Below are 25,298 nucleotides of genomic sequence, written 5' to 3'. Positions count from 1 at the left end.
CCTGTGGAGCCTGATGTGGGGCTCGATCTGAGGACCCCGAGATCATGACCTGAGCTGAAATCGAGTCAGATGCTCAGCTGACTGAGCCACCCAGGTGACTTCAAGTGAAGAGTTTTAAATTTCAGTTTTCAAGATACATAAAGCTAGTTTAAAGGAAATGATGGATGCTTAAGGTATTTTAATGATGGGATGCCTGGGTGGCTCAGTTGGTTAAGCCTCTGACTCTTGATTTCAGCTCAGGTCTTGATCTCAGGGTCGTGAGTTCAAGCCCCACTTGGGCTCCACGCTGGATATGGAGCCTACTTAAAAAAAAAAAAAAAAAGAAAAGAAGAAGAAAAAAATTATTTTAATGACTGGATAAGTTATCTCAAAGTAGATCATTTGGGGGGGTTTGATTATAGTTTACATAATGCAACTTCTTAATTTCTCTATTGCGTAAATGTCTTTGTAATGAATGAAAAGAATTTTGAATTGATAGAATAAGTTTTTTATTTTTATTTTTCCAGGAATCCACTTAAATAACAATCTAAACCACTTGAAATTTGGCTTGGATCATCATCGACTGTCTTCTACACAAACTGCAGCAAAGCAAGGGAAAACAGACTTGCCCCCAGCAAGAGCGGGAAACGACAAGATTGTTCTATTAGTGTGTAACCGAGCCTGCACTGGGCAGCAAGGGAAAAGGTAAAAACTGGCTTACTAATAAGTGCTGAAACTTTAAAAGTCCAATATTTTCAAACATTTTAAAAAGTGGGGATGAAAAACCCTTACTTTTATTAATTTTTGATCCTGATATTTAGAAAGAATATGTGTATAAGTTGACCTGATTTTGAGGGGTTGGGAGGAGGAGAATATAAAATTAGGATGATAGAATCTGAATTAGAAAGGCTCTTCAAGCTCGTCTAGTTGTTAAAGGCTCGGTTCATGTGTTTATTTTTAGCTCAGGTTCCTCATGGGGCCTATAGGCCTATATCCAGCTACTTTCTTAACAGCCTTTTTTTTTTTTTTAATTCTTAACATATCTACTTGAATGGTACATGCACCTCAGCCTTATGTTCCAAACTGAACTGATTCTCTTTCTCTGTAAATCTGGCTCTCCAGTATTTCCTGTCTCAGCAAATGGCAGTACTGTTCATTCAGCTACTTAAGTCAGAAATTCGGGAGTTGCAAATCTCTCTCAAATCTGTTTCCTGCTAAGAATATATGGGAGTTTTAGACTATCTTTTAAAGCTGTTCTATCACAGTAGTAATGTAACCTGAGTAATAATGAAATATGGATATGTTTCAGGGACAAAGGACTCTGTTTCTACTGTTTGTCAGGGTAGCATTTTATTAGTCTTTTAAAATGTTGCTTAGAAATAACTTCCTTATTTAATGATGGTTAAATAACTTAAGTATGAAATGTGTTGATTTGTATATTTATGATACTTGTTAACAAATACTTTAGTGTTTACAGTGTGTTGGGCACTGTTCTAACACTGGGGATAGAGCAGTGAACAAGACAGACTGTGTTCTTGTGGAGCTTACATCCCAGTGAGGACAGACCGACTATAAACAAGTAAACACATGTCACTTCAGACAGTCCTCACCATTTTGAAGATATTAAAGCAGGCCTGGATGATGGAGTGTGCTGGTGTGGGGGTAGCCAGACCATGCTAGAGATGGGGACAGGGAGGTCCACCTGAGGAAGCAGCATGGAGCTGAGGAGACGGTGTGAGTGATGTGAGCCTCTGGGGAGAAGGCTGCATGGGGAGAGAACATGAGTACAAAGACCCTGAGACTAAGGAGAACTTGGCATGCTTATTTAAGGGGTGGAAAGAAAGGCAGCTCAGTGTGTTGATAAAAAATAAAGAACTTGTGGAGTCCCTTTTGTAATGATGCTCTTCTCTTACAAGGGAAGACATGACCATGTGAAAAATAGGAGTGGCTGATTTACATGTGCTTGTCATTTCTTTCACATCACAGTGCTGTTTGTGGAGTACTGTGTGTAGACTGAGGCTGTTAGGAACCGCTTTCTTGATCCGAGTGCCTCTGCTTCAGCCTGAGTCAGGGATTATCTCTTGGCTCCTTTGTTCATTCATTAAGCATGTACGGATTTCTGGGCATTGACTGGGTGTAGGGTACTGTGATAAATCATAGTTCCTGCTGTCAGTTAACTCAGTCTACTGGTGGAGGCAGGAAGATGGACAGTATTTGCAGCACGGTGGAGTGAATGCCGTGGCCCAGATAGCACAGGGAACAAATCAACAGGGTGCTTCCTGGAGAAGAATCCCTCTGCTGGGTCTTGATGTGAGTGAGTAGGAGGTGGCCTAGAGGAAGGGTGGGAGGGGTGTACTGAGCGGCGGAAGTTGACCGCACAGAGAGTGAGTAGGACATGTGTAGGGCAAAAGAATAGGTCTGAGTGGCTGGGCTTGCATGAGAGCGTGGCTGGGCCAGGGGTCCTCGGCCCTGGCTGCATATCAGAACCACCTGGGGGTTCCTCAGCAAATCTGTGCTTGGGCCATGTACCAGAGTGATTACAGCAGAATCTCGGGGGCTGCACTTGGGCATCACTGTGTTTTAAAGCTCCCTTGGTGATCTCAGTGTATAGCCAAAGCTGAGAACCGGGGTACGGTACTCCTAGGAGCCCAGCACGGGCAGGGGCCACATGGCTTCTGCTGCAGGCTGGGAGCTGACTTTCTGTGTCACTTGCTTGCCAGTGCCTTCCTTGTCAGACGGCCAGGCTGTGGCCCCCTGCCTGCCAGACCTTCTAGCCTTGTCTGTTCCTCCAGCACGCAGCCCCTTACATGGGGACCCATGCTGTTAGCCAGACCATGTCCACTCCCGTCGTCTTTCCTCACCATATTCATTGATCCTGTCCTCTTGCTACCTAGTATCGTCTAGAAGCCATTTTGACACATGAACTGTTAAATTTTGTTTAGAAATCTAAGCTTCTCTGCTGACTTTTTCATCTACTTATGGGAGTAACTATTAAATTTCCTGTTTGTTTTATTTTGAGAACTGTCCTAAAGCCAATCATATAGTCGTTCCATTTTAAGAGACCATGAATAAAGAATTACAATATTAAAGGGATTGCAGTACTTTTAAGGTGATTACAATATTTATGTGTGTTAGATTTGGACTGCCTTTTGTGCTGCACTTAGAGAAGACAATAGCGTGGGACCTTCTGCAGAAGGAAATCTTGGAGAAGATGAAGTATTTCTTGAGGCCCACAGTTTGCATCCAGGTGAGTAAGCATATCGACACTCCAGCATAGCATGCATGTGTACCCAAGTGAAGAAACAGTCACTGTGGTGAAATTTGAATTTCGGACCTCTGCACTCAGGGAAGACCAGGCGCTGAGCTGGGATGTTGAGGAGCCCTGGTGGACGGCTGTTTGGTAAAATCAGCTATGTTCAGATTTTCAAGACTAAGGATTTACCCCTCATTTTCTGGCCACTGCAAGAATTCCCTTGAACTGCTAGGTATTTCTTTATAATATATATTTATCTAATAAAGATTAGCACACGATCAGCTTTGAGAGATTGTAGAACAGGTATCTGTATATTTTCAAAATTAGGATTACTATATGAAGGTATCCATGGAGGACTTACATTAAATTAAGGTTCAGCCTAAAGCAGCATATTACTTGTCTTGCACAACATGTTTGATATGTAAATTGCATTTAGATAAATCATCTTTAAAGTGTGTAAGAGTGGCTCAACAACCTAAAAGAATATCAGAGAGAAGCATTTTGCAAAAGCGTTTGCTGTCCCTCTCATCTGTTTTGGAAATGCCACTGTGACGCACATGCCCTTGGAGAGAAATTCAGCCACATTTTCCTTTTCTGTTTGGTGCAGGTGTGTCCATTCAGTTTGCGTGTTGTCAGTGTTGTGGGGATAACATACTTGCTGCCCCAGGAGGAGCAGCCGCTGTGCCACCCAACGGTAGAAAGGTAAAATTCGATCAATCAGTCACCTTCTAGAATTTTATTTATCTTCCTCTGTGATTTCTAGTGATGTCTGGTATAATTTCTACGTAAGTGTGGTAGGCTCATTAGGCTCGTTTAGAAATTAAGTATACTTATTTTACTTTTCATTCACATTTGAGTATGATATATATGATCTTTTTTGAAATCAGGAAAGCAAATTAATGTATGTCCCAGGACTACAGATAAATTACACTTTAATATTCAATCAGGATGGAAGTTTTCCAAAGTAGAATTCTCATCATGCCACTTTCCTCCTGGAAATCTTAAATGGAAACCTGTAGCCTAAAAGATAAAGCCCAACTTCCATGGTGTACGAAGCTCTACACAGTTTGAACCCTGCTTACTTCCTGCTTGTCAGGCCCCGCTCTTCTCCTCCTCCCATCTTAGACCTTCAGTAGTATCAGAGCACAAGGATTGTTGGAACGTGTGGCACCGCTTCGTGTGTGCCTTTGCATGTGTGGTGTCCTCTGTTGATCATTCCGTTTCTTCAAGCCTTCTTTCTGTCCCGCCTCTCCCTCAGTAGACTTAGTCACTTCACTCTACTACCTCTGTGCTTGGTTTATGGAGAAGAAGGAGAGATGTAGGAGCAGACTTTGTTTCCAGAGGAACTATTATCCGGTCTCTATTTAGGTTGGTGAGAAATGAGACAAAAAGTTGGAAAGGTCATAAAAAAAAAAAAAGAATATCTAAAAGTGATTGTGGACAGCCTTATAACATGAGACTGATTGCTTCCAGTCTCTTTATTTCTATACTGGATGTTTTAATTTAAGGATTTTTCAGTCCAATTGTAACCTAGTTATTCTAGATACGAGGTCATAATGGTCTCAATAGAAACTTTTTCTGATGAGGAACAGTGATGAAGATTTTCAGTAATCATATTATGATACCGAATTTCAAATAGGACATAAGTAAAATCATTTCTTTAGAACATAATATGTGACTTCGTCTCCATGCTCTAGGGCGTTAAAATCTTGTGGACCAGGTGGCACTGCTCATGTGAAGTTAGTGGTAGAATGGGACAAGGAAACAAAAGATTTGTGAGTATTTTTTTTACTTAGTGCTTATAGAATCATTGTTTTAATGATCATTTTAATAGCATCCCTTTGCTCTTTCAGATTAGCTGAAACAAATCTCTCTTTAAGTATCCAAGTGGGTTGCTAATCCTTTATTTAACCAGTTATTTCTTTCCTGTACATTCTTTTGTCTGGATCTCAAAAACCTCAGAATGTTTGCTGCTGATCAGACAGAACTATTTATTCATTACTGTACAGGGCCAATTACTTTTTTTTTTATTTTTAGAGAGAGCATGCTCAAGCGGGGGGGGGGGGGGAGGAGAGGGCAAGAGAGAGAATCTCAATCCATGCTGGGTGAGGAGCCCGACTCAGGGCTTAATCTCACAACCCTGAGATCATGACCTGAGCTGAAATCAAGAGTGGGATGCTTAACCAACTGAGCCACCCAGGTGCCCCTTTGATTTTTATTACAGGCCCATTAATTCTAGTAAATTATGCCAAATGCATGGCCTTAGATACAAAGGACAAGAATATATGAATTAATAGTTCATGGCCAATCCCATGAAAACCAACTCCCAAGTTATTTCTTGAAAATAACTTTATAGATACAGAACTTTTCAAGAATATTTTGAAACATAGAAAAGTTGGATGACCAGTTGGATAACCTGTTTGCTTTCATTACACACTGGTTCTTTTTGGTTATAAATTTATAGTCACACTGTGAAGCTGCAATTTTGGGGTCAGTTTTGTAAGACATTCTCTGATAAATACCCACCCCTTCCCCCATTGCAGCTTGTTTGTAAATACTGAAGATGAATATATTCCTGATGCAGAAAGCGTCCGTCTGCAGAGGGAGCGTCATCATCAGCCTCAGACTTGCACTTTATCCCAGTGTTTCCAGCTCTACACCAAAGAGGAGCGGGTAAGAGCCTGGCAGCACTTCTTAGGTGGTGAGGGGGGCAGGGAGGGGGGTGGGGCAGGATGACACCAGAGAAGCAAATGATGCTCCAGAAAAGTCCCCAGACATTCTGCACTCATGTAAGTTCTGCTGCACACATAATGGGCATCTAAGTGCTATCCATTTTAGGACTTTAACAAAAAGTAGTTTAGATTACTAGAAAATTTTGACTGATTGAAATGCTCTAGAAGTGAAACTTTGTAGTTAATATTTTCCCCTTTTAACAATAATACACTTTTTTGTTTCGATTTAGAGATTTTATTTATTTATTCTTAAGACTTTATTTGAGAGAAAGAGAGATCGTGCGTGAGAGATCGAGCACAAGTGGGTGGGAGGCAGAGGGAGAGGGAGAAGCAGACTCCGCTGAGCAGGGAGCCCGACGTGAGGCTCGATCCCAAGACCCTGGGATCATGACCTGAGCTTGAAGGCAGACACCTAACCAACTGAGGCACCCAGGCGCCCCTCAATTTAGAGATTTTAAATCATTGGCCCTAGTAACCAGAATAGTGATTCTTAATTTTTTGGTACTAAGAACATAGGTGCCAGAACCTATTTAAATTTAAACTAAATTAATGAAAACGAAATAAAATTTCAGTTCCTTAGCTGCATTAGTCACATTTGGAGTTCTCAGTGCGGGTATACATGGAAAGTTCTATCAGACAGCATGCTTCAGACCAGTCAACACAGTGCTTGGCAGATAGAGGGGACTCAGTAAATATTTGAATGGAAGAATGGACAGATACATGGATAAGTAAGTCTCTGCGGATGGGGCCAAGGCCTGTGTGGTTTTTAAAACTCTCCAGGTTTTGGGGCGCCTGGGTGGCTCAGTTGGTTAAGCGACTGCCTTCGGCTCAGGTCATGATCCTGGAGTCCCGGGATCGAGTCCCACATCGGGCTCCCTGCTCAGCAGGGAGTCTGCTTCTCCCTCTGACCCTCCCCCCTCTCATGCTCTCTGTATCTCATTCTCTCTCTCAAATAAATAAATAAAATCTTTAAAAAAAAAAAAAAAACATTTAAAAAAAAAATAAATAAATAAAACTCTCCAGGTTTTTATGCACCTTGAGGAGCCTTGACTAGAGTACTTGGCATTCATCTAATCTTGAGTTGATGTTAGGATCATAATTTTGACTGCTCATTGTTACTGCTCACTCTTGTATATAGTGAAACAAGTCTTAATTTTCTTCCACTTGTCTGTCCTTTAAATATTTGAAAATACTTTTAATATTCTCACAGAATCTTTTTCCCCCAAGCTGTTCATAGCTCATTCCTTTAATAATAGTTTTTTATATGACCTGTTTTTTTTTTTCCCCCCCAGTTTGGGGCCTAATTATAAAATAGTTGGCTTTTTTTTTTTTAATTTTTAAAATTGTTTTAGATTTTATTTATTTATTTGAGAGAGAGAGAACACAAGTAGAGAGGAGAAGGAGAAGCAGACGCCCTGCTGAGCAGGGAGCCCGATGTGGGGCTCGATGCCAGGACCCCGGGATCGTGACCTGAGCTGAAGGCAGATGCCTAACTGACTGAGCCACCCAGGTGCCCCAGTTAGTTGGCTTTAAAATGGGTTGATGGCAGACTCTGGAACTTTGTCCTGTTTGGGCTTGCTTTTTTTTTTTTTTTTTTTTTAATTTGGGAGATGTTTGAGAATGGCACAAAGCTTAAAACTGAGCAGATCTACTATATGACAACATTGGTATTCCACAAAACATCTCACTGGTCTAGAAGGATGAGTTCAAGCTGGCAAGAAACATTTTAAATGTTTACTGAGTACATACTGTGTGCTAGGTGCTGCGCGTGGTACTGGGGATGTAACGGATCAAGCCAAGTGGTGGTTCTGCCTCTGGGCTATTTATAGTCTAGTGGGGATAAATAAGTAAATCAAGGAAGCAACTTGATGTGGTTGAGAAACAGGAATGAGGCCAGTGTAGCTGGAATGCAGGGGTGAAGAAGAGAGTTGTGAGGGTCTGTCCTGGTCATAAAATAACTGTAGCGTCTATAAGCAGTGCCTGGCACAGAGAAGGCATTTGGTAGGTACCTACTAGAATGAATGAATAAGTGAGTATTACTTGGGCAGTTCAGTCACTGGGTCCAAAAATAACAGTACAGGTACAGAGGAGGAGATAGGATTTAGCAGCAGACCTTGAGACAGTAACTTTGGGTTTAGTTGTCTGCAAGCTCAGTATTGATCCACAATGTCATGTGTCAGCCACCGTCAGCTGCCTTAAGGATACTTTAAAACAGTGTCCAGAATTCAGATGGTGATAGCACTGCCCTTTTCCTTACCTTAAATGTTCACGGTTAAAAGAGACTGACAAACCGTGGCATGAGAGAGTGGCTAGGGGATGGTACATCTGGAAACCATGATGTGCTGAATGTCTTTTGACAGAGGAGGCCTTAAGTGGGGATCTGATAGTTATTTTTAGGCACTTCAAGGACTGTCTGTGGATGAGGGATTGGACTTAATTCTATCTAAAAAGCAGAACTTAAAGATTGGAAATTACAAGGGAGAATGAATTTGTCTTAATATGAGGAAGAACTCCCTGACAGACCATCTGAAAATGAAATAGCTGCCTGCTGAGATAGCTGTCCTTCATTTGCTACGCAGAGTTAGCTAGACCAGCGATGCTCCAAGTATGGTCTGCAGGTCCAGGAGCTCTTCATAGCAGTTTACAGTAAGTACAGAAATCAGAGACGTTTTAGAAAATGTCATAGCTATTAGACATTGTCAGGACAGTCTTACTGTATCTTATACAAGTATCTGTGTTGGAAATTAAAAAAACAAATAAACAGCTTGCCCTTTTACCACAAGCTCTGGGCTGGATGGCCACATATGGAGACTATTAATATGTCAGCAGAGGTGCAGACTTACCGGATGACAGTGTAGGTCCCTGCCAGTCTGTGTCTGAGCCACCTCCATCTACCCAAACTTCTATTTCTCCCCATGTTTCCTACAAACATGATTGGGTCTCCCTGTCATGAAAAAAAAGAAAATCTCCTCAATTCTGTTTCCCTTTCCAGTGACCATGCCTGCCTTTCTCTTCCTCCTTTCTGCTTCATTCCCCATTGGTGGTTTCAGCTCTTGCCCTCCCTCCGTCTGACTTGCACTTCTGACAGTGCCCTCTGAAATTCTCTCGGTGGCCTCTGGTTTGCTCAGTTCTGTGGCCTTTGCCCCATCTCCAGCCGACCCCTCCAGGATCTCGCCATTCTCTCTCCTTGGTCTGTATAAAAAAGAATGCTTCTGGTTTGCCTGTTTTTCTGACTATACGTCCTCAGGCTCTTTCCCTTAAAAAGAGGCATTCCCCAAGATTCTGTTCTTGACTGCTATCTGTCCCATCTCAGTGGGCATTGTCATCCACACCATGCTTTCCTTAACCTCATCATGTTCATGGTCCCCGATCTGATGCCTCTTCTGAACTCCAGAAAGGATTTAAATCTCTCACCAGACATGCCTCATAGGCATCTCTAACTGAATATGTCCCCATCCTGAAACCCTCGCCTGCAGAGATGGCATATGTAGACTTGAAGCCTCAGATTGACGTTCAGAAAGACCTTGTTAATAGCAGGAGGTGGGGGGGCATTGTTTAGAGGGGTTCAGTGCTTGGGAGAGAGAGATCAGTTAGGAGACTCGCCAAAGTCCAGGTAAGTGCATGGGTGAGGATTGTGATTAAGGCCATCTTCGTGGGCATGGAGTAGAGGAGACAGGTGTGTGATATGGCAGAGACAATTACTTTGGATAGATGTGGAACTGGAGGAAGAGGGAAGGGTTCGAAGGTTTGGGATACTCTGCCCCTCCCCGCCCCCCCGCCCCTGCCGCGAGTACTGCTTTTGGTGGGTGGTAGTGGTGGTTGCTGAGGTAGGACTTAGAGGAGGAGGAGAAAGTATATTGATGGAAAGGCAACAGGTTGAGTTTAGGAGTTTGTGGAATTTGAGGTTCTTCTGTGACATTGAATATCCTCTGTGTAATATTTACCTGTTCAGTGATCTCTTTTTGAGAGATAATTTACTCAGCAAATCTTCGGGGGCCATCTCTGGCCAGGTGCCTCTTGTGATTGTGTTTTTCCACTGACTCCCCATCATATGTGGTTTCCAGAGAGATTCCGAATCGTACCACACCCTGACCAGGAAGTGAGTGCTATGGTCTTCTGTAGAAAGTCTTGCCTTAAGTGGTGCTTAACGGAAGTCGTTTCGTGTCCTTGTTTTCAGCTTGCTCCAGATGACGCCTGGCGCTGCCCGCACTGTAAGCAGCTGCAGCAGGGCAGCATTACGTTAAGCCTCTGGACTCTGCCTGATGTGCTTATTATACATCTAAAGAGATTTCGACAGGTAGGTAAATCCTCTGTCTTAGTGAGAAAAGCTGTGGCCATGTTTCTTACACCTCTGCTGGTGGGCTGCATGGGGATTCTTCGGGTGTCTCTGTTTGATCTAGTGTTCCTGTCCATGTTGTTACAGACACACACACATCTGCCCCAGTGGTTGGGGTCATGTTTTGTTCTTACCCAAAGCAAAATTTGAGCATCTTGTGACCCTTTAAATTCTAAACATTTTAGTTCATACTGCAGATATTTTACTTTGTTCTTGAGGACTTGCTTTAGATTTGTAAATGCTGTGTTTTAAATTTTAGTAAGTGTATTTTGGTATTTTAAAAAAAAAAAAGTAGAGCTCCTTTCTGGGGTGGGTAGAATTCTCTTTGTACCTAAAGTAATAATGGGTGTTATCCTGCTCCCAAGGAGCTGTCGTATAGTTGGGAAGATGAGTCATAAATATATACAGAGAAAAGCTGCTTTGAGCTGTATTACTCTGAGTCAGTTTTTCCGAAAAGGCTGTCTATTCCCTGAGGTTAGGGTTGTCCTGGGCGGGCCCCATTGTAGGAGAGGTAAAGAGGAAGTAAATGTTTAAGGAGCGTCTGAGGCCTGGCTTTAAGGTTTGTATCTGAAAGATTAGTAGGAGGCATTTCCCAGGTGAGGAGGGGAGCAGGGCTGTGCACTCAACAGTGGCAGAGGGAGCAATGCATGCAAAGCCCTGAGTGCGGATAGCATGTGCCAGAGACTGAAAGCAGGCCTATTTGGCTGCAGCTCCAGAGGATGGGGGAAGCTGTGAGCTGAGGTGGAAGGGGTACGCAGGGGCTGGCCAAGCAGACCCTTGTGGGCAGAGTGGGATTCTGATAAAGGGTTATAAACAGAGAAGCAACATGACCAAATTTGTGATTTGAAGAGACCATTCTGGCTGCCGTGTAGAGAATGTGAGGCTGCACGAATGAAGCTAGGGAGATCTGAAGGGAACCAAGGCAGCCATCCAGGGGAGGGATGCTGATGGCTTCTATGGAGCAGTGGCAATGGAGATGAGATCGGAATAGAATCAAAAGATGTTTAGGACTTGCTGATGAAGTGGAACTGTCTGTGGTGACATGCAGAGGATCCCCAGGGCTGGGCTTTCACTCAAAGGTTTAGGGTCTGGCTTCTTTAGTAAAGAATGTCCCAACTGCATGCTTCCATTGGGATCTGCACGTAGAGAGCTGGTGAGGTTCAGAGCCCAGCCTTCTCTGGCCCCTTCCACATATGCACAGTAACTTCCTTCGCTTTCTGTTTCTGTAGAAGGCATATCCCCACCCTTAACACACCTCGGACTCAAAATTGCAGTGTCGCTTTTGACTTCTTTCTTGTCCCTCCCCTGTAGCCAGTTACCTCTTCAGTTTGGTTGTGCCTCTGCATGGCCTCCTGAGTGTGTCCCCTTCTCCCCATTCTTTTTTTTTTTTTTTTTAAAGATTTTATTTATTTATCTGAGAGAGAGAATGGGAGAGAGAGAGAGAGCATGAGAGGGGGGAGGGTCAGAGGGAGAAGCAGACTCCCCGCTGAGCGGGGAGCACGATGTGGGACTTGATCCCGGGACTCCAGAATCATGACCTGAGCTGAAGGCAGTTGCTTAACCAACTGAGCCACCCAGGCACCCCCCTTCTCCCCATTCTTGGCCGTCAGCATGCCACTGCAGACCTGTGAAACTTCCCAGCTGGTTGCAGTCACATTGTCTTCTCCTTGATTTCTTAGCCTAAGCTGCTCCTCCCTTTGTGTCACATCCTGTGCACTGCTTACACAGCTCTGATGACATCCCCTCCGCCCTCAGGCCTCAGTGCTTGACTGCAGAACAAGGTCCAGATTCTTTAGTCTGACCTTCCTGACCATCCAGGGCTCATCCTGCCTTTCTCTTACGAACATTTTTCTTGTCTTAATAGATCCATGGCTCCTTGGGGTGGGCATTAGCCATGGCTGTTAATTTCTTAAAGCTCCCACAGACACAGGAAACATTTAGAAAACAGCTGTTGAGCTGACGGTTGGATTTCAGAAGATTTCCCAGTGGCCTTAATGGAAAGTACAGATTACCTAAGATTATCAACTAAATGAATATATCAAGTCAGTGTTAAGCGGTAACATGCTTGTTGGAGGAGGTGGGGGCTGGTGATAGGGCGCACTGCTTATCCAGCGCTGTTCTGTGCGCGTCGTCCCTCACATACATGAGCACTCCATCGCTGTTCATGCCTCTGTGACAGAGGTATCAGGATGAACTGCCTGATAATGTCATTTTGTAAGTCTAAAACCTAAAACCCCTCTATCAGATAAGGAAATGGACTCAGAGGCTCATCACCCCTTATATGTAGGTCATTGCTTGTTCTACTTTTAGTGGTATTACAACCTGTTCCTCCAGATAGTTAAAACTGTTAGTGAGTTTCCCTATTTTGAATGTGTCTTGGGAAACATCAGGTAACTCAAACCACTCTAGCTGATAGGGTCCACATTCCACACAAAACTGATCTACCATCTACTTGCATGAAAATATCATCAGAACTTGTTTTTCTTCTTGCAACAGGAAGGAGACAGGCGTGTGAAACTTCAGAACATGGTCAAGTTCCCCTTGACTGGCCTGGACATGACACCTCATGTGGTTAAGAGAAGTCAGAGCAGCTGGAGTTTGCCATCCCATTGGTCTCCATGGAGACGGCCCTATGGACTCGGGAGGGACCCTGAGGACTACGTCTATGACCTGTATGCTGTGTGCAATCATCATGGCACCATGCAAGGGGGGCACTACACAGGTCTGCAGTGCGAGAGGCCGGGCGTCTGTGCTGACCCTTCCTTCAGACAGGTTTTACTTGTGACAGGGTTACTTTTGCTTTAGAACAGTGTGCCAACTTTGAGGGCAGTTTTCATCCTCTGGATCGCTGTCCAAGAGCAAATAAATGAAAATTCTTCCTTCTTTTCCTGAGTTGGGTCCTCCAGTAGTTGTCTGACCTGACTGGGGAGCGGTGCGTGCAGACAGCACCATCTGGGCCACCAAGGGCTCACTGTGATTACCTCCCCTGCACTCCACATTTAAGGTTTCACTCCACCTCCTTGAAATTCTAGCTTCTCCCTTATTTGGAGTGATTTTATGAACCTGCTTTATAGTGTCTTTATAGTGACCTGGAAGAGTTTTTCTCTTTGTTTTAAGGCTAAATTTATTTTTCATTTTTTAAAAGCGACTGTGTTCATTATCTGAAATTTATAGGCTAGAGAGAACATTACCATCATCCATGGGCTCATCACTCAAAAATAACCATTGGCAACATTTTTTAAAAAATTGTGATAAATATACATATCAAAATTGACCATTTGAACCATGTTTGAAGTGTGCAGTTCAGTGGTGTTAAGTACATTCACATTGTTTTGTGGCCCTCACCACCATCCCGTCTCCAGAACATTTCTTCTTCCCAAACTGAAACATTAAACAGTAATTCCCCTCTGCCCTCTTCCCCCCATCTCCTGGCCACCACCAATCTTCCTGTCTCTGTGAATCTGATTACTCCTGGAACCTTCTATCAGTGGACCCATATAGTATTTGTCCTTTTGTGTTCAGCTTAGTTCATGTAGCATAATGTCTGTAAGATTCAGCCATGTTCTAATATGTGTCAGAATTTCCTTCCTTTTTAAGGCTGAATAATAATATCCCTTGTACGTAGGTAACATTTCTTCCAGTGTTTTTCTGTAAGTTTTGGCCATTATTTTACACTGTCATGATTGTACTGGTAGGTTCTATTTAGGTGAACATTCATGGAGCACGTCCTGCGTAGCTTGCCCTGGGCTCACATCAGAGGCACATCAGAAATGAATAGGCCTCAACCTCTGTCTTCCCGGAGTGTAATCAGGTAGGGGGAAATAGGGCCAGGTGATACGTAAGATCAGTAATGTGTCATAGGTTCTGTGGTGGAAATGTGCACAGGGGGTGGAGCAGGGGGCCGTGGGAATGGTCAGAGCATGCTGGAGGCACAGGAGAAGCTGTGGGGATAGTAACCTGCTCTCTGTACCTCAGGACCAGATGGGCTGACGGGGAGACAGACAATAAAAGTTTCAGAATCAGAAGCACAGTGAGGTGCGAGTGCTATGTACATGTCCCCGTATCCCAGTCTTCACACTTCACTGTAACAGAAGTATTTGGATGTTGGTGCTTAATTTTTATACAGTTTTTTCATGACCACAGAACATTCTGTTGATGGAACTCTAATTTTATATAGCCATTCCCCATTGTTGAACATGTCTACTGTCTCTGGTTTTTAACTTTGACTGTAACACTGATGAACATCTTTTAGTTTATATTCTAGTTTTGTAATTCCTCGAGATTGGTCTCAGAACTGGAATTATTGGCTTAAGGGCATGTGTGAACATCGGGGTGGCAGGCAGGTGTGGGGACTCTTCCTTGGACATTTGTGTTGGGGGGAGTCCATGGAGGGCGCTGCTGTTAATTTGGCAGTCTGTATGGGTGGGCGGCCAGGACTTGGATTTTTGCTTCCTTCACACTAAGCACATTTCACATGTGTACTTCTAGGGACTTCCTTTCTTCATGAACTCAGTGCTTCATGCAGTAAGACTCCAGGGCACCGGTGATTCATAAAGGTCAGGGGAGGTGGAGGAGGTTGGGCTCCACCAGTTAGTTTTTAAACATCTGTGAGACCCTTCCCTAGCAGTTAGCCCCGAGAGCCCCCTCCGCAGGCTCCAGAGCCCCTCCACCAGCACACTCACTCAACCTGCTCTCGGAGACCACAGGAGGCGGGGATGCGGCAGGTGACTGGATACAGTAATCTTTTATTCTTGAAACCCTTTTAGCTCACATTCGTTTAGTACTTAGATGCTGCAGGCAACAATTATTTGTGAGAGGAATGATCCCAACTTGGAGTGTATCTCATAGTAGAACGGTTTGTTTCGCCTCTACCCGCCCTAGGAAGCACACTCAGGGAGAAAAACGAGATAGAGAAGTCGAAGACCCTAGAAGACAAAAGTTAATTAAACATTTAGATGTATTTTACCTTGTATTTTGGTTTAAATCAAATTTAAAATCTGATAAGACTGAATTTTGTGTCTTGCATATTTTGTATTTATATTTTATGGGGCCAGTTGCATTTAAATGTCATGTGTCTGATTGGATGTTTGCCTTTGTGGCGTTACCAGTCATGTCTGTGTTCTTTGATCCTGAGTAATAGAATTATACACTCATGGACTCTTCAAATGGAAAGGGACTTAGGGGTGATTTCAGTCCACTGGTTAGCTGGTGTGGTAACACCTTTTCCAGCATCCCTGGTTAGTGTTCACGCAGCTTCAGCTTCGGTAAAGAATGTGTCTTCCGTTGATAATATTGTTTCTCAGGAAAATAATGCACTTTCCAACAAGAAATTGTTGAGAAAAAGAGGACAGTACTGGATTTTATCCTATCGTGTTCTTCTTTATATAGAGTGGGCTTTGGAAAATGCCTGAAAACCTGCAGGTACTTGGGAGGCCCCATAGTTTAGAGTCAGGAGCATGGGCTAGAAGCTAGACACCTCTTCCACGCTCTGTGACCTACAGCAGGTGACCTTACATGAACTTGGTGACTACGCCAGTGAACTAGAAGTGCTCGGACCTGCCTCTCGCAGCCTATTGTTACCTAGGAAGAGCTTAGGCACTTTCTGCATTATTTCCCCTTTGTGATGCCTAGGCCATACCACTGCTTTTCTCATTGATACATAAAAGTTTAGGGTTTTAGTTTAGAGAACATTTTAAATGCCTTTGTATTGTTGAATTCAAGATAACATGTTTTTAAGTCTTTATTTGGAATTTTATTTTGTACTAGTTCTAGCTATAATCACATGGTACGTGTATGGCTAACTTGTGTATGAATTCTAGATCAAACTTCCATGATGAAGAACCTGCCTTTTTTCTTTTTCAAAATTTCGTTTTTCATGAATCAGTCTTTGTAAAAATACAGAAAGAATATCACGGCAGTGTCAGATTGCTATTTAAATGCTAATTTCAGTTTGGGTGCTTATCTTGTTGTGGACCGGCAGCAGTCTATGAACCACAATTTGAGTAGCACTTGTCTAGAAAACACTTGAGAAGCTAGTGCCAGGAAGAAAAGCAAGTAGAATTATTTGGTAAATACACTGAAACCGTTAGTGATTTGCCGTGCTGCCTTAGTTGCCTTGCTGTGACTGGGAACCAGACCACCCTGAAGAGAAACAGACTGATGCTAGTGCTGGGCTGTTCTGTCACCTTGTCTTGGGCGAGTCCCACTCCAGAAGAGCAGCCACCTCGCCAGCCGGGTCATTTCTATATCGAGCCTGACCTGACACCACTGGCCAGTTGCCGTTTTACCAGCTCCATGTGCTACCTCTCTCTCTACTTCTCTCCCCTTCTGGTCCTAGGAGCCCATAGCGGTCCATGATTTCCCTCCCCACGATCAAAGATTCTTATTCTGCTCTTCTCTTCGGGGACATGCCCAGTGTAGCCCCCCCTCGCCTCAGTCCCTTTCATTTCTTAAGGTTCCATACTCACAAATGTGGTTGTCGCCTGCGAGGGAGTCACTCTTTGGCGCCTCAGGACGCTATGTGCCCTGCCTCTGAGTGTTCAGCAAAATATTCTAGCACTCATTTATTCTTGCTCCAATAAATGGGTATTTTTAGAAAGCGTGATAAGAATGTACCCCTTTGGATCAAGTTTAATCACACCTCTTGATATATCCTTACAAGATCACATGGCTTCATGAACACTAAGTTCTTGTCTGCTTTTGTTGGTACTCGAATGGTCTTTATTTCTCTCTCAGGCTTAGAATTTGAACTGGAGAGAAACACGCATGCATTCATGAGCTCAAATGTTCTTAGTTTGCTGGGGGACTTCCACTGGGGCCTTGTTGGTGCTACCCCTGAGAAGCAGGGTGGGGTAGTTTAAGTGCAAGCTCAGGGACTAGATACACTTGATATGAACTGGGCCCTGCTTTTCACCAGCTACTTGACCTTGGGCAAACTTGTTCATTTTTTTGAGCCTCTGTAAAATGGAAATAATAATAGAACAAATGTCATAGGATTAGCTGAGAAGTTTGGCACATAATAAGTGCTAAACAAATATTAGTTGCTGCTAGTATTAGTATCATTATTTCTAGTTCTATTTTCTATCTCTAATAAACACTAAAATGTGACAACATGCTTGTATCAGGGTTTCCCAGCCTCAGCACTCTTGACAGTATGGCTGGATAATTCTTGTGGCTGGGACTGTCCTGGGCATCGTAGAATGTTTAGTAGCATCCCCAGTCACCCACTCAATGCCAGTAGCACCCTAACCCCTAGTATGACAGTCAAAAATGTCTCCATTCATGGCCAGATGTCCCTAGGGGAGCAAAATTGTCCCAGGTTGAGACCCACTGGTTTAAATAAATGGGTATATTGTGTTTTCTAAGATTAAATAGAATTTTGTCCATTTGGAATAGTTTAAAATTTCCTGAAACATTTTGCCTGAGCGTGATAGGCAATTTGGATTTTTTACCCCTTCATATGTTACTACATGCAGCTTTAAAAAGCTCTTGAGTTAATGATACGAGCCAAAGCACTGGTGTCTGTGGGCAGAGTGGAGTGGTTGGTGCCCCCCTCCCCTGGTACTGATGACAGGCTCCTCTTTGGCAGCGTACTGTAAGAACTCTGTGGACGGCCTCTGGTACTGCTTCGATGACAGTGATGTGCAGCAGCTGTCGGAAGATGAGGTCTGCACACAGATGGCGTACATCCTTTTCTACCAGAGGCGGACAGCTATTCCATCATGGTCAGCCAACAGCTCAGTGGCAGGTAAGGCCAACTTATTCTTTGGTAGGTTTTTCTAGAACAGAAGATTGTAATTAATAGTCCAGAGAACTTCTCCACAAGATCTCATGACTCTGTGGGGTTGATCAGATCAATCCTCACATTTGCATTTAATCTGGAAACCAAAATGATTGTGGGTCAAGGAAATAGGGGTGGAATGTGTGAACCAGCAGCATTCACATGGAAGCATGTAGAGCCTGTCTCAAAGTGAGCACGCCATGTCTGCTTGTGGAATTAATGAATGAATGGAAGGAAGGAAGAAAGAAAGGAAGGAAGGAAGAAAGGAAAGAAAAAAAAAAGCAGTACGGCATGTTACCCTAAAAGGGAATGAGACTTGGCTTTGCCATGTTTTGGTTGGATCCATCATCTTGGAGCACATCCCATCCAAGCCACATGTTTAATCATCTGTAATGTGGGAGTACTAATAATACCTGCCTTATGGGGTCATTGTGTACATCAGATTAGGAAAATGTACGTTAGGGCCTTTTAGAAAAGGTAAAGCACTATTAAAAATAGTTCTTTTTCCCTGTGCAGTCGGCCTGTTCCATTAGAAGGGTTGAAGGCTACAGTCTATTAGATGGGCTGGGTTTAGCTGGATGGGGTCTAGTCTGGATGCAGCCACACAGTCCCGGCAAGGCAATGCATGCTTCTTAATGCAGAGTTTAAGAGACTGTGGCTGAGGACGGGGACATGGTAACATGGGATCATGTTAGAGAGTATTAACCCTGGGTTGAAGCTTGTGAGGGGTAGGTTCGAAGCCGCTGAAAGGAGGCACAGCTGAAGCAGAGTGAGCCCCTGCTGGAATCAAGCCTCACGCAGTACACCTGCCTCTCCGTAGCCACTCACTCCTTTAAGAGAGTGGGAACTCTAGTGCTCTAGTGCTTTTCCCCAGTGCTTTCCGGAGCCTGAGATATGCTTGGAAATTACACCCTCTTGAGGTCTATTTGAGACATGTTCTCAATTTTGAGAGCAGTTTCTGTTGCTCTGGAATATATTTCAGGGCATCCCTGGAATGGACAGTACAGATTGACACATATCCTGGGTGAGTGCATGTGTGTGTGTTTGTATATTAACATCGTGAAAATGACGTAACGACTCCAGAAAGCAGTGAGGCTAAGAAGATAATGGAGCATGCCACTTTTATTTGCTCTGTGTCAGAATTTTTTCTGTGTGTGCTTAGAACAGTACTCGGCAGTAGGTGCTTAATAAATATTTGTAGAATGAGTATGAACGATTCTATTGCCAGCACTTAAGACCTGCACTTTGCAGTACGAAGTGTCCATGCCTATACTTGGATTTCATTACTATCAACATGTGCGAGAGTCTGGCCTCCTTCTTCTCATCTTAAAGGGATATTCAAGCAGGCGCAGGTCTGCTTGGGGTCTGGGAATTAATACTGACATCGGCCACCTCCCAGCTCCGGCAGCAGCACTTTTGTGAGGGTGTGTGCCAAGCCGCCAGCCCGGGATTCTGGCCTGACCTCAGTGCCCGCTTTCTTTACTGCAGGCTCCACAAGTTCTTCCTTGTGTGAACACTGGGTGAGCCGGCTTCCGGGGAGCAAGCAAGCCAGCGTGACCTCTGCAGCTTCCTCCAGACGCACCTCCCTGGCCTCGTTGTCCGAGTCGGTGGAGATGGCCGGGGAGAGGAGTGAAGACGATGGTGGGTATGGGTCTTGTGACACATTTGTACAATGGTGTCTCATAGACACAGCACAGGGTCCCTCATGCTTAGGAATTAAGCCCCAACAAGACTGGGAGAAGGTAAAAGGGCTGTGTAGCTGTGGGTTACAATCCTAAGTGCCATTTTCTATAAACCGGATCATTCGCTTTTCCTCTGTGACCTCTAGGATGACTTTCTCCTCCTACTTCATTATTTTCCACTTCTAAGGTCTAGCGTGGAGGCTGGAGCTTTAACTCTGTATAATAATGTATACATTTCTTTCAAAGTGCTTTTCAAAGTTCCTAAAATAAGCTGTAAGGGGACTCCGCAAGGGTGATTTGCCCAGGGCCTCCTTCCTGGCAAGGAGTCGTCTCTGTGCTGGCTCCGCTGGGGGCTTCCTGACTCTTGGCTTCTCCCTTTTCCACCGCGGTTTCCTTTAGAGGAATTTGTAGCGTGTTCTTTTAAGTACAGAAGCATCTAGAACAAAAACTCTTGCTTCTGCATAAAGGTAGTTTTTAAGAATTCTGAAGATGGTCACAATATAAAAACTTGGGAAATATGATACAAATAGAACTCTTTTTTTTTTTTTTTTTTTTTACCTTTACTTACCGCTTGAGTAACGGCAGCAGAACCCTCAGTTCTGACAGGAACCCCAGGTGGTGCGGGAGGGATCAGGCAGCCCAGGCACTGAGGCTGGGAGGAGGCGAGAGTGAGCTCAGCTTCTCTAATGAGGACGGTGCCTCATCTCCCAGCAAGTCTCCTTCTGCGGCCAGCATGTCAGTTGCTGTAATCCTGTAGTCTGCGTCTAGTGATGGGTAATTGTGAGAACGTGAAGTGGAGGGAAACAACAGGAGGCTGGAAGGGGCTGCTTGGCCGGGGAGGTCTGCGTCATTGTAGCTCCAGCCCCTCTCCCTCTTCTGTCTTGTTGCCTCTTTATTTGTAAAATAACAAGAGTACTTAGCTGGAATTGCTAAGCTCCTGACATTTTATGGAAAACCAGCCAGTGGATCTTTGCTTGTTTAGGTAGAGGTTTTTCTCATTGCAGCCTTTAAATTTAGAATTCACTGTTGTTTTAACAGTAAGCTGGTTTGCCCTCGGTCTGTGTAGTTGGTGAAATCAGTATCCTCTTAAGCATCATCATCACACTGATGCCGGGTGGTGCGCACAGAACAGAGCCTGTCTCTGGGGATCTTATCTGGATGGTTTTATAAATACCACAGCTACAGTACCAAGTATGTATGAAATTTAATTTAGAATATTTTCTTTGGAAGGAAGTATTAAGGCACTCAAAATAGAAGTATGTAGTTCTAATTATGAACTTTTTCTTTGGAAGTTGGAGATGACTCAGGAGTATATTATTCTAATTATGGATATTGCCTTTAGAAGTTTGAAGTCACTCAGGATAGGAGTGTATTGTCTGTGGTTCTTTCCACTGGTCTGCTGTTATAGTCAATAATTACAAGCCAGGCTCCATGTGGCATTGAGTCAGGGGCAAGGGTTTGTGGTTCTGGTGTTAGCTCTGCCTCTGATTCTGTGTGATCTTGAGCAATGACTTGACTTCTGTGGGCCCTGGTTCTCCTTAGTTAGATGAAGAAGCTGGATCAGCAGCTCACATTTACTGAGCGTCTGTGAAATGTCAGGTGGGCATAGGACTTTCAGGATTTTATCTAGTTCTTATAGTAGTCCTGTGAGTTAGAGCAGACAGCCTATGGGCCAAATATGGCCCCTGCCTTTATTTGTAAATAAGGTTTTATTGGAACACAGCCACACCCGTTTGTCTATGTGTCTTCTGTGGTGGCTTTCATGCTGCAGTGACAGAGTTGAGTATTTGGCCCACAAAGCCTAGAGTATTAACTGCCTGGGCCGTTAAGTCTCTTGACCCCCGACGTACAGCAAGAAGTAAAGAGTTTGCCGATCCCTGAGTTAGAATGTCCCTATTTTATAGATAGGAGAACTGAGCTCAGAAAAGTTGAAGTCACGTGGCTGCTCTTATGACCCCAGACATGCTGGCTCTGAAAGTCACGCTCCTGTCATTCCACCAGGCTTGCCTTCCTTCCATCTTCAATATCTTAAGGTGTTGCTGGGACATGTTTTCGGTTTAGCTTAATGCTATTCTCTCTGCTGCATTCAGGAGGTTTCTCAACTCGACCATTCGTGAGAAGTGTCCAGCGTCAGAGCTTGTCATCCAGATCTTCTGTCACCAGCCCCTTGGCCGTTAACGACAATTGCATTAGACCTTCTTGGTCCTTGTCCGCCAAGCTGCAGATGCGCTCCAGTTCTCCCTCCCGGTTCTCAGGGGACTCTCCAATCCACACCTCTGCCTCCACCTTGGAGAAGATCGGGGAGGCAGTGGACGACAAGGTCTCCATCTCTTGCTTTGGCAGCTTGAGGAACCTTGCCAGCAGTTACCAGGAACCAAGTGATAGTCACAGCCGACGTGAGCACAAGGCTGTGGGTCGGGCCCCTCTGGCTGTCATGGAAGGTGTGTTCAGAGATGAATCAGACACCCGCAAATTGAACTCCAGTGTTGTAGACACACAGAGCAAAAACTCAGCACAAGGGGATCGTGTGCCCCCAGTCTCTGATCCATTTGATAACAATAACCAGATTGCTTATGTGGATCAGAGCGATTCTGTAGACAGCTCTCCAGTCAAAGAGGTGAAGCCCACCAGCCACCCGGGCTCCCTCACGAAGAAATCAGACAGCACAGCCAGGAGATCCCCCAGCTCCAGAGGCGCTTCTGAGCCAGATAGAGGCTTGCGGAAGGGGAGACCAGTCTTGGCAAGCCAGGAATCATCTCTTTCAAGTACATCTCCTTCTTCTCCTGTTCCTGTAAAAGTTTCTATAAAGCCCTCCCGCTCCCGAAGCAAAGCAGATTCTTCTTCCAGGGCCAGTGGACGGCATTCCTCCCCTGCCTCTGGCCAGCCCAGAAAGGAGTCCTCCCCCAAACCCCAGGACTCCGTGTCATCTCCTTCACCCCAGAAACAGAAATCATCTTCCTCCCTCACCTACACTGCTTCCTCCACATCTGCCAAAAAAGCCTCGGGCTCTGCTGCAAGGGGTCCGTTCCCTCCTGGGAAGAGCAGGACTTCAGACCGGAGCTTGAGTAGAGAGGGCTCCAGGCAAAGCCTGGCTTCGGACAGAGCCAGCGTCACCTCCAGCTCTAAACCCAACTCCCCTCGGGTGAACCAGGCCAGGGCGGGGGAGGGCCGAGGGGATGGAAAGCACGTCAGGAGCTCCTCCATGGCCAGCCTGCGTTCCCCCAACACAAACATGAAGGCTGGTCTGAAGAGGGACAGCAAGTCGGAGGACAAGGGGCTATCCTTCTTCAAGTCAGCCTTGAGACAGAAGGAAACCCGGCGGTCGACTGACCTTGGCAAAACAACCTTGCTCTCCAAGAAGGCCGGTGGGAGCTCTGTCAAGTCGGCTGGTAAGAATGCTGGGGATGAGAAGGCAGAGAAAGGCTACCAGCCTCCAGGTTTCCAGCAGCCAAGTGCAAGTGCAGTTGGAAAAGAGCAGCTTGTCTCCAAGGACCCTGCTTCTGCTAAACATTCCCTGCTGTCCGCTCGCAAATCCAAGTCTTCCCAGCTAGATTCTGGAGTGCCCCCATCTGGTGGCAGGCAGTCTGCTGCGAAATCCTCAAAACAGTTCTCTTCTAGCATGCAAACCTCTGCACGGCCTTCTCAAAAACCTCAGTGATGTTTCTGCAATCCAAGTGTTTTATCTGTAAAGATGTTTATTTATTTAGAACCCCTTCCCTCCCACCAAAGCCCTCTGTGCTTTTGTTTTGTATGTTTCGGGTCACGTGCCTAGTGTGTGTGCGTGTGTGTGCGCGTGTGTGTGTGTAGAATTCAACTGCAAATTGTCAAAAGCGTCGCCTTATTCTGCCATTGAACCAAATAACAGCCATAGGCAAAGTATTGATACCAAGCTAACTGGAATAATTGTAGACGAGACCCTGGGTGGTCCCTTTAGCAATTGTACATATTTCTTTCTAGAGAACTCTAATGACTTTTGTTGGATACTAGGGTTTGGAAACCTGTGAGCCAGTTAAGCTGTCATTAGTGTGTGCTGTGGAAGGACCGGTTATTTGACTTGGGTTTCATCTGAGCAGGATTTGTCCTCACAGCTAATTGTCATGTGGCACCAGGAGCTCTAAAAACTGTGACGCTAACAGTGAAACAAACCGAGAGAAGACTGTTGCTTTCTGCACTTTGGCCCCATCTACCAGTCTCTGCAAAGGGCAATATTTTAACACTAATGTTTCTCAGGTATATACTCAGCTAGTCTAGGGTGGATGCACAATGAAGAAGGTGGCCTGTGAGTGACTGTCATTTCTCCAACTGCCACAGATAGAAATTTCTAGAGGTAGAAATGAAGTCTTTCATAGCTTCATGTCTGCAAAGATGTGTGTACCATAAGCTGTCTTGATTCTTAGGATATGTCCTAAGGGGTGGCAAATTGGACAGCCAGAGAGCCAGTCACTGATTAATTTTGTTTTCCTTCTAAATTCGCTAGCTATGGCCATGGGATTTTGAAATGTAGAGCAGTTGACATCTTTGAAAGATTTCCGGAAAAAAATGGATTCTGAACTGGATGCATGAATCTGTACCATTTTCCTTCTCTGGTGTTGCTTTTTCCTATGTTAGAAGCTGAAAGCTCCATGTTGCCCTGTGTGCGCATGCCCATGTTTCTTGTAACTTGGAGAGGAAAGAAGTTGCCTAATGCCAAAAGTCAGTTGATGGTGTGTTGAAGCAACGTGTGACAAAGTATTATGTGTGCGCTTCTGATGCTGCCTGTCAGTCTCAGTTGTAGACTGCTTTTCAGTAAGTCATTTATTTCTTCTTTGTGCTTAAGACTTAATCTCTTACCCAGGACTCAGAAGCAGGATTGGAGCATGTTCCATCTGGCATTGTCAGTGCAAATTGCATTTCTTGTTTAGAAAACCAGGGAACCTCACAAAAATCTTACAGATAAGCAAGATACATAATTCTTCAAGCTTTCTGGAGGTATCCTGGCAATTTTTAGCTTTTTTTTTTTCTTTTTCTATTTTTTTTAAAATGTCAAGAGAGTCATGGTCCTGATTCTCTTTGAATAGCATTTGTCACTTTGCCATGAAATATAGCATGCTAAGTTTATATGCTTTTAAATACTAACTTTTAAAAAAATTATAAACCCTTCCAGTTCTTCCTGAACTCTTGGTGCACAGATCCATTTATAACCTCCCTTTTCAGTATTGCTGTGTGTGAAGTAATTAGAACATGTACACATGCATAGCTATGAATTCTGCACTGCCTTTTTTTTTTCTCCTGTTCCCCCCCCCCCCCCCCCCCGCCCCCATGAATACCTCTTGGGAAATATTTCCAATAGGTTTCTAACTTTATTTTGCTGCTACTTTGAGCATTAGCAGGTAACTTGCAAGTCTGGAGGCCATTTATGTTGAGGGTAGCTGGCGTTTTAGACCCTTGCAATTTTTAAGACTTGGCTACTCAGCCTTGTGAAAGTTACCATAGTGCTCCATGAAGTTCATTGAACGTGAGCCTGTTGCCCGGTGCACTCGGTCCTGTACTCACCCCT

General features: G+C 44.4%; 1 protein-coding gene across 1 annotated transcript in view; it reads left to right on the top strand.

The window, feature by feature from the left end:
• The window catches only part of USP31 (ubiquitin specific peptidase 31), a 65,357-nt gene extending 40,296 nt beyond the window's left edge, over positions 1 to 25,061 (top strand). Inside the window, exons 7-16 of the mRNA XM_032396216.1 lie at positions 507 to 684; positions 3,115 to 3,226; positions 3,840 to 3,934; positions 4,930 to 5,007; positions 5,776 to 5,905; positions 10,142 to 10,261; positions 12,797 to 13,022; positions 17,889 to 18,047; positions 19,569 to 19,721; positions 21,853 to 25,061. Coding sequence (XP_032252107.1) covers positions 507 to 684; positions 3,115 to 3,226; positions 3,840 to 3,934; positions 4,930 to 5,007; positions 5,776 to 5,905; positions 10,142 to 10,261; positions 12,797 to 13,022; positions 17,889 to 18,047; positions 19,569 to 19,721; positions 21,853 to 23,420 — 2,819 coding nt within the window. The 3' untranslated portion in view covers positions 23,421 to 25,061. The remainder of the gene's footprint in view (positions 1 to 506; positions 685 to 3,114; positions 3,227 to 3,839; positions 3,935 to 4,929; positions 5,008 to 5,775; positions 5,906 to 10,141; positions 10,262 to 12,796; positions 13,023 to 17,888; positions 18,048 to 19,568; positions 19,722 to 21,852) is intronic.
• The last annotated feature ends 237 nt before the right edge of the window (positions 25,062 to 25,298 follow it).

This window comes from Phoca vitulina, unplaced genomic scaffold (assembly GCF_004348235.1).
Source record: "Phoca vitulina isolate PV1807 unplaced genomic scaffold, GSC_HSeal_1.0 scaffold90, whole genome shotgun sequence".
In the NCBI taxonomy this organism is placed as follows: domain Eukaryota; kingdom Metazoa; phylum Chordata; class Mammalia; order Carnivora; family Phocidae; genus Phoca; species Phoca vitulina.
Note: the sequence above shows the minus strand (reverse complement) of the source record. Positions and strands in the feature narration are given on the sequence as shown.